The 8816-nt window shown below is 51.0% G+C and overlaps 1 protein-coding gene and 1 long non-coding RNA gene across 2 annotated transcripts in view; one reads left to right on the top strand and one right to left on the bottom strand.

The window, feature by feature from the left end:
• The window catches only part of RCHY1 (ring finger and CHY zinc finger domain containing 1), a 5580-nt gene extending 450 nt beyond the window's left edge, over positions 1–5130 (top strand). The window contains exons 3-9 of the mRNA XM_035324491.1: positions 168–283; positions 375–453; positions 963–1007; positions 1106–1164; positions 2239–2265; positions 2524–2644; positions 3593–5130. Of these exons, the coding sequence (XP_035180382.1) occupies positions 168–283; positions 375–453; positions 963–1007; positions 1106–1164; positions 2239–2265; positions 2524–2644; positions 3593–3715 (570 nt within the window). The 3' untranslated portion in view covers positions 3716–5130. The remainder of the gene's footprint in view (positions 1–167; positions 284–374; positions 454–962; positions 1008–1105; positions 1165–2238; positions 2266–2523; positions 2645–3592) is intronic.
• Positions 4701–8640, bottom strand: LOC118165988. Its single transcript, XR_004750302.1, has 2 exons — positions 8514–8640; positions 4701–5344 (listed from the first exon to the last, which is right to left on the bottom strand). It is a non-coding gene; the product is annotated as an uncharacterized LOC118165988 (long non-coding RNA).
• Between the last annotated feature and the right edge of the window lie 176 nt (positions 8641–8816).

Genomic DNA, 8816 nt, shown 5'->3' with positions numbered 1-8816 from the left:
CCGGCCCGCCCCCCCCCCGCCCGCGCCCCCCCCTGCAGAGGGGGGGCGACGGGGGGGGGGGGGGGGGGGGCGGCAGGGCGCCGGCACGGCGGGGGTTGGGGGGCGGCGGCGCCATTTTGGGCCGCGCACCTCACCCCCGGTCCCTCCCCGCGTCGCGTCCCCGGCAGGCCCAGCAGCGCTGCGAGGGCTGCCAGAGCCTCTTCGGCGAGTACTACTGCGGCGTGTGCCACCTCTTCGACCGCGACAAGAAGCAGTACCACTGCGACGAGTGCGGCATCTGCAGGTGCGCGACCGAGCCGAGCCTGCGCCGCGCCCCTTGGGGTTGTTGGGGTCGGGGCGGGAGGCGGCTGCTGACCTGGTGCCCGTCTCCTCAGGATTGGCCCGAAGGAGGATTTCTTCCACTGCTCAAAATGCAATTTGTGTCTAAGCTTGAGCCTTCGAGGAAAGCACAAGGTATGAACGCGACGGTTTATTCCTTCCGTTAAAAAACAATGAGTTGTTGCTAACAAAAGCTGGCTGCCTTGGCCTGATCCCAGCACACGCAGGCAGTGGGCTCGAGTCTTTCTCTAAGTGCACCGATCCCAAACAAAACGCTTCTGGGCTGGCTCTGCCCTCAGCTGAAGGAAAACACACATAGGAAACACACACCTTGGTCTCCTTCCGCCCTTCCTCTGGAAGTTGCTGCTGATTGCAGACCTTGGCGGTGTTTAAATCTGAGCTCCTGTCGCTGCTGCAGCACAGAGAGAGCTAGGCAAGTTTGGGGAGCCACTTCCCTATGTGTACTTCCAAGCTGTTTTTTATTATTATTATGCTAAACCACCTGTTAATCTTCAGAACGTCAAGCGTAAATGAGAACAATGATCTTTCATACATTCTTTCTTATCTGTCTCTAGGAATTTTGGTGTTTAAAAAAATGTAAATAACCATGTAGTAGATTAACCTTTTTCTTTGTCTTTGCAAAGTGCATCGAAAATGTCTCCAGACAGGATTGTCCAATATGTTTGGAGGTGAGCTACTTCTTTTTGACTCTTGCAGTTGGATGTATTGTTGGCTGTCCTTGAATTTACTATTGTTTTTCTTTTGTCTGATACTTGTCTTGAAACAGGATATTCACACATCCCGTGTTGAAGCTCGTGTTCTGCCATGTGGTCATCTTCTGCACAAGTAAAGCATTGCAAATATTTGAGCGTTGGAAATACCTGCTGCCTGGTGTGCAGTGCTTATTCCAGTGTGCCCAGAGAAGGGCTACGAAGCTGGTGAAGGACCTGGAGCACAAGTCCTATGTGGAGCAGCTGAGGGAGCTGGGGTTGTTTAGACTGGAGAAGAGGAGGCTCAGGGGAGACCTTTTTGCTCTCTGCAAACGAAAGGAAGTTGTGGGGAGCTGGGGGTCAGCCTTTTCTTGTAGATAACTAGTGATAAGACTAGGGAGAATGGCCTCAAGTAGTGCCAGGGGAGGCTAGGTTGGAAACGAGGAGACATTTCTTCTCAGAAAGAGCAGTCAGGCACTGGGACAGGTTGCCCAGGGAGGCGATGGTGTCACCATCCCTGGGAGTGTTCAAGGAGGGGTTGGACGTGGTGCTTGGGAACATGGTTTAGTGGGTGGCAGTGGTGGCAGGGGGATGGTTGGACCAGATGATCTTGGAGGGCTTTTCCAACAGTAATTGTTCTGTGATTCTGTTCAGCAGCACTATAGGCTTTGTTCATGTGCATGCCTGGTTTCAAAGGGTGTTGTGGTAGAGTGCCATTTTATCAGGAAGTACTTTCTTCAGAAAAGATGTCTTCCTTCCACAGTCACCTGAATCTTGGTGGTGATGGAGGATTCAGCCTGTTTCTTTTCCTCTGCTGAGTTTCCTTAGGCACATCCAAGGCCATGGAATGCTTTGTTACAAAGCCTGTCCACTCTGTCGGGCTTTCATTGTGTAGTGTTAACGTGGCACTAGGTGTCTTTGGAAGGATGATTGCAGCAGGGCCAACTGTTTCCCTTGCTCATGTTACTTTAGAAGACCTTAGAATGGAATCACGTGTGCTTTATCTCTGCTTGTTTGCCTAAGTACCCGATGGTTTTGTGGGGAAGCTTTCTTTTCACTTGGACTCGGTATTTTTTAACTTAAGGTCTGGGGATAGCTATGTGCCTTTTCCCTTTGTTCAGTCCAAATGTGTAGGGTCAGTAACACAGATGTGTTACTGGTCAGTAGCTGCATTCTTCTTACCAAACCTCTCATTCTGTTTTCTTTTCAGAACATGTTATGAAGAGATGTTAAAGGAGTAAGTATTTATAAACTCTCTCGTGTGTGTATGGTTTAATCCAAGCAGATGACTTGAAGGGGCCAAGATCATGGTGCCAGTACCCAGTAATTTCAGGGCAACTCCTAAAGGGAAAGGGAGCTTGTAATTTCCAGCTCTGTTTGCAAGAACTTTGAGTTTGCAGTGTTTCTCTCTGACTTGTATGATGAGAAACTTGACCTTTTGTTGTTCCATGTTCCGTGGCCCTTCTGAATTAGACTTTTTTCCCTTCTTTGCCAGAGGTTACAGGTGTCCTTTGTGCATGCACTCGGCTTTGGATATGAGGAGGTACTGGCGGCAGCTGGATGATGAAGTAGCGCAGACTCCTATGCCCACAGAGTATCAGAACATGATGGTGGAGGTAAGAGATGGGTGAACTCTGCTCTTGGCAGATCTGCATCTCTCCCGTACTGGCGGTAGAGGGCAGTAGGAACTTGTCCTGGATCAGAAGCCAACCTGACTCACGGAATGATAAAGAGCTGTCATGTGTCAGCTTACGGTGTGATCTATTGGATTTATAAACAAAGGCACCCGTGCCACTAGCGAAACAAACAAACAAAAAACAACACCCAACAACAAAATAAAATCAGGAAACGCCATAACATCACACAGTGCAGAAATGGCTCGGTCTTTGGAAGTATCTTGCTTCTGTAGCGTTAGGTGCTGTCATTCAGAGGAAAAAGCAGAAATACTTCATTTTTTCATACATTGGAGCTTCATGTTCCATGTTGTGTGTTGTTGTTTTTTTTTTTTCTGCAAAAATACTCAGCTATTGATTTGTGCAAGGCTAGCAAATATCAACTTCTGTTTCCTTTCTGTTACCTCAGAACTGTGAAACTGGGTGCTGCTTGCTACGAAGACTGAATTAAGCCACTCAGATCACTGATGTTCTGTTTGCGTCTGTTCTGGTTTAGGCAGCACATCTTACTGACTCTTTGAGTCAGAGCGTTATGGAAAATCTCTTCACTGCTCGTTTTGAGAAGAGCATTCACTTTGTCTTACACAGCAGACTAGCTAATGTTGGTAGCTGTTGTTAATCTGCTCTCGTTTTGACTTGAGGTTTTCTCTGGTGGTTTGCTACATAAAGAGAAGAAGCTAAGGCACGTCTGTCCCTGTAGCTGCAAACTGAGAAGTTGAATCAGCCCTGTATATTCTTCTGCTGCCCTTAAGAAGATATTTCTGGCATTGTGCCCTGCTGGCAAGCCAGTTCTGTAGTTGCTAAAAGCATAGTTGTGCTATGTTGTTGAGTGTCCTGTTGATGCTACAGCCTCTCTCTCTCTCTCTCTCTCCTTCTTTCCTATATACGTAGATCCTTTGCAATGATTGCAATGCCCGCTCTACAGTGCAGTTCCATCTCCTAGGCATGAAGTGTACAAACTGTGAATCGTATAATACTGCCCAAGATGGAAAATCCAAGCAGCCTGCGGAGTAGCAGTGACTAAGATACGTGCTGCATATGGCAGGACACGGAAGACCTTACTGTGGAAGAGGCTATCTATTAAAAAATAATAATAATAAATTTTCAGTAAAAGTTAACTCAGAGTTGTCATGCCGACGGTGAAGATGTTGTGCTGGTGCAAAGGAGCTCTGCAAGCAGCGTCCCCCCCTCCCTAGTACCTGGGGCACCACGCGGCTGGGAAGCCCCCCGTCGGGCGGTGCGATACCAGCAAGGGTCAGTCTCTGGAGAGAGTGGTTTACCCTGCCAGGGAGGAGGCAGCTCGGGAGCATAACTAGTGAGGTGCAAAATGGGAAACTGCTGTAAGCAGCAGCTGTCAGAGCAGAGCGTGCTCTGGGGCAGCCGAAGGTTGTGAGTGTAATGCGGGGTGGAGGTATAGCTGTTCTGGCTGCAGCTGTTGGGGAAAATTGGGAGCTTTAAGAGTGGCCCTTTACATAGTGCTGACATCTGCAAAGTTCTGCATGAGAACACTTTGTTCTTTGAAATGACGTGTTTGTTCTAGGGCTTTGCAGCCATCGGTGTGAGCGGATGGAAGCCTGCAGAAATTGCATCCCTTACGTTGGTTTGTTGACGTGCACACATGCACAGTACAAACTTCGTTTTAAAAGCAACGCTGGTCTGCCTGGGCACATGTGATGAATGGCCTAAAAATCGCGCAAGGCTGCCCTTCTCCCAAGGGCCCACCCCACCTGGTGTCTCTTCAGGCAGATTCCTTTGCCAGCTGCAGGTACATTCACACGGCTTTTGATCCTCAGCTGTTCTGTTCTCTTACAAAGGGCTTCAGGCAGGCAGGTAGCTTGATGTTTGGCTGGTTAGGTAACGTTAAATGGAGCACATACCATTGTCTTGTCAGACTAATACTGGGCTGACTAATCCATCTGGGCCTGGGGTGTTTGCTAAAGTAACAGCAGTTCAGAGAGGGACTCGAGTAGCACAGGCACCAGGTTTCTGTGATTTATTATTACTATTTTTTTTTTATGTGGCATCTTCATTGCGGTCAGAGAAGGTATGATGGAGAAATACTTTCTTCTGAAAAACAAAACCTCCCCCCCTTCTCTTCTGTGTGATATCCTGCCCAAAGTGTTTTGCAGACTTAAGTATCACAGAAAGTTCTTCGTTTCTGAGAACTTCAGAATGTGCAGTGTCCCAGTTGGTCTCAGTTGCATGAAACGTGCAGGGGAAAGTGACAGCAGTTTCTCTTTACGGTACAACTACTCGTCTTTAACTTGCTCTATTGTAAAGCAACAGACTTGATCTGGCAGTGCCCCTTTATGTCTGAAATACTAGGAATCGGATGATAGCATTACTGTAGCTTGCTTAAGTATCTCCTTCTGAAGCACTTTTCTCACTGCTATAAATGTAAAACAATGTCTATTAAAACAAATTACGCCGTGTGCTCTGGTCTCCCTTTTATGTGCATGCTTTCTAGAAATTCCCAGGTAAACCAAGATCCAGCACCCTTCACCTGCGGGTGGTCGGGCAGTGCAGCGGGGGCCCTTCTGCATCGATGAAGTTTTTCACAGGGGAAAGCTGCCTCGCTCTTGCAGGACGGTGTTTGCAGAAAGCAGGTGTGTTTTGCATCTCCGGAGCGGCACTGCCTGCAGCCTGCCGGGGGAAAATAAGTGAAGTCACCCACCGGCGTCGCGGGAGGCTGTGGCAAGCAGATGTGGAGGGAGCGAGCGTCACCTCCTGAGTCATGGTGACTCCATCAAAACAAGCAGCAGCTGCTGCCAGGCGAGCAGCAAATTAACTGTGCCCAGCCCGGGGGAGATCTGATTAAAATTGAAACGAGAGCGACTCGTGTCATCTGGCGAGCTGCACCACGAGCGCAGTGCCTGCTGCAGCCGGGTTTGTTTGGGGCCAAGCCTGCTGTCTTTGCTCTCCTGCCCCAGTCCTGGCCGTCCCCTCCCCTGACCAAGCTAGGGTACCAGTAACGCTGTTGGACAAAGGCTCCTGTGCAGCAGGTGAGGTGCTTCGGGCTGGGGCTGCTCTCTTATCCTGGAGAGCCACTGGGAGCCAGGGGGGCTGCAGCAGCTCATCCTGAGCCCATCAACAGCCTCAGGGCCAGCCTGGACTTTTGTGGAGGAGTCAGTAGTGCTGTAGGTGTTTGCTTGGTTCTCCTCAGTGTGCTGGGGGACTGGAGGGGTGCTTGCAGAGGAAGGGGCTTTTTGGAGGTTGTTCTGGGCAGCAAGGGCTGGGCCAGCCCTGGGGGGGCTGCTCCGAGAGCGGGGCTGGCTGCCTGAGCTGGCTTCAGAAGCAAAGCTGGGAGGGGTGAAAAAGTTCAGGAGGTGGCTCTTGGATCTCTGCAAGGTGTTCTAGCTTGAGTTACCGTTCTGAAAGTGCCTTGCCCTGGCTTGGAAAGGACAGATAAATGGGGTCTCCGAGGTGCATCCGAGGAATGCTGTTTTTCCATATTATTTCACCAGTTACTGTTTTCCTCCTCTGAAAGGGGAGGGAAGAAATCCCTTGACCACATTTGAGTTTGAGAAACCTACTGATGGCAACGGGAACAGGAGAGAGAGCGTGGAGAAGTGCCTGCGTGTTCAGGGCAGGCGGCATAGCTGGAAAAGGAATAGAGAATGAATTCCTCATGCTAGTCAAAGCCCAGTGACTGGAGCGAAGGGGTATTTCACTGGGGAGCTAAGTGCAGCCCCTGTGGGCTCCAGCAGCAAGGCAGGCTGCCACAGCAACTTGTCCCATACACGTCTTGAAGGGTTTGTGCTGGTGGGTGGGTGGGGAAAGGACACCACGAGGGCTGGGCTTGCCCGAACAAACCGGAGGCTGCTGCCTCCACCCGTGCCTGTGAGCACGGCGACAAGGGTGCTTCAACCCCGCAGCTGCTGGAGATGGCTAGAGGCACCAATCCAGCCTCAATTCAAAACAAAGCAACAACAACAAAGAACAGAAAAAAATTAACCCTGCAAGCAACTGCCAGGAAGAAACAGATGCAGCAGCTTCTTCATTAACTCAGTGAAATGTGTATTTGAAGAGCTGCAGCACATCAGGCCTGCTGCCGGCTGAAGGAGGTGCAGAGGAAAAGGGGCACAGAAGGTGGAGGGCTGGGGCCGAAGGCTGCACCACCTGCACCGCCACCGGGGAGCGCCGCGTGGGGGAAACGCGGGCTTGTGGCTTGCAAAGGTCAAGGCTGAATTTCCGCACATCTTCCAGCTATCATTTCCATAGCGCTGTGCTCGTTACCAGCAAATTGTTTCCTGTTTGTCTCTTTTTTTTTTTTTTCCCCTGCAAAAATAACGAGGTAAATGAGCTGACCGTATATCATAGCGCAGATGCGAATCAAGCATCGGGAAACTCAATAGCTACGTAGCCTTTGAATGTGTTGCTAAATCAAAAACCACGCTGGTCGAGTCCACAACCGAGCAGATTTTATGCTAAATTCTATGCTAATTTTGTCGCAGCTGGAAATACTCCTTTCGGGTTTCAGTCACAAGACTGGGCTGAAAGAAAACCCTTAGTTCAGCTGAGCACTGGAAGAGCAGCTCCCTCCCCAGCTGTACGTTTGCATGAGGCTGAGAATGAAAATGATACAGGGGGTGGGCTCCAGCTGACTCTGACCTTTTCCTCTCTTGCTCTTGGTATTTGCTGCTGCTCTAGCGAGGGGTTTCTCTCTTTTTTAAGTCGGGCTGAGCCGTAAACATGTTACATTGGCACTGCTTTTTCCAGCATGCTTCTGCAACGCACCTGCAGCAGCTCAGCGCCAAGGTGGCGGAGGTGAGGTGGAAAGCTGAAAATTGGGGGAAAGCCCATCTTCTCACAGGGCCGCTGCCGGGTGGGGAGGTCGGGCTAAATCCCCCACCAGAGCTGGCCAGAGCAAGGGGCAGCAGCTGGGAAACCCGATAACAGGAGCTGGACTCCCGCGTTGTGCATTGAGCTTGGCACGGAGCCCTCATTCCCTCCTGCAGGGAGACAAAACGCACCGCACAGCAGAAAATGAATGGCTTGGAGATGAAGATAAATGCGGTGGATAAAGATGGGCAAGGAGCGTGTATGGGAAGGCGGGTGCTGCAAGGATAGCTGCCCTCTCCCATGGAGATGCTGGATGCTGCCCTCTTTGGAGGGGCAAGGAGAGCTGAAGCCCTGTGCACACATGGTGGTGCAAAGCCTGCGCTGTTCCCACAGCCTTGGGTTCGTCCCTTCTTCCTGGGGAAACTGAGGAAAGCAGGGACAGGGAGGTGGGCAAGGGCTTTGCGTTGAAGCCCCCCCAGCAGCAATGCCCATACCTGCTGCCCACCACCCGAGCCCAAGTCCCCTCTCTGGTGCACAGCAAAATGAGGAGTGGATGGGATAGTTGCTGCCTGGTGGGAAAAACTCTGCATTCCAGCAGGCTGTGGATGCAAACAAGGTCAGAGGAGCTATTAATAAAGCCAAGTCTTGCTGAGGAATGCAAAACCCGGGGGGGAGATGACCCACAAGCAGAGGAGCATGGGGCTGTGGGCTTCTCCTGGAGCTGGCTGCTGGCAGCGGCGCTGCCCTGCCTGCACGAAGCCCTCTGCCTTCCTCCCCAGCTGGAAAGAACGCAATTAGCGCAGCGCTCCTGGTGTCTTCCTCTGCTGGGCTCTATTTATAACCGAGCCCTAGCAGAGCGTCTGGCTGCCCAGCCTGCAGCAGGGCTGGTGCAGGACCTCTGCACCCTCCTCCGGTGGTGCTGAAAATGGGGTGATTTCTCTGCTTTTTCTCCCTGACTGTCACAATCCTAGTAGGAGGGGGAAAAAAAAAAAAAAAAAAAAAAAAAAAAAGGCTAAAAATAACAATGCACAAATATTTATGCGACATCCAGGAGCACAAGTTGGTTGGGCTGGAGGCCAAGGGTTTTTGTTGGAGGTACTTGTGAGCGGTGAGAGCTGACGGAGAGGACTTCCCTGGGCTTCCTCTTGCTTGTCAGCACCAGCTTGCTGCCAGTGGCCGCGCTCACGTGGGGACAGCTTGAGAAATGACCTTTAAAAATGAGTGGCAGCTGGGGATGACAGCAATCCAGCGGCACGTGCTAGAGGGGCTATGGGAAAAAGTTGGTGAGGCATGGTCCTTGTGTTGTGAATTTTCTAGTGTTTTTTTTGGGGGG

This window comes from Oxyura jamaicensis, chromosome 4 (assembly GCF_011077185.1).
Source record: "Oxyura jamaicensis isolate SHBP4307 breed ruddy duck chromosome 4, BPBGC_Ojam_1.0, whole genome shotgun sequence".
Lineage (NCBI taxonomy): Eukaryota > Metazoa > Chordata > Aves > Anseriformes > Anatidae > Oxyura > Oxyura jamaicensis.
This window is presented reverse-complemented; position numbering and strand designations above follow the sequence as displayed.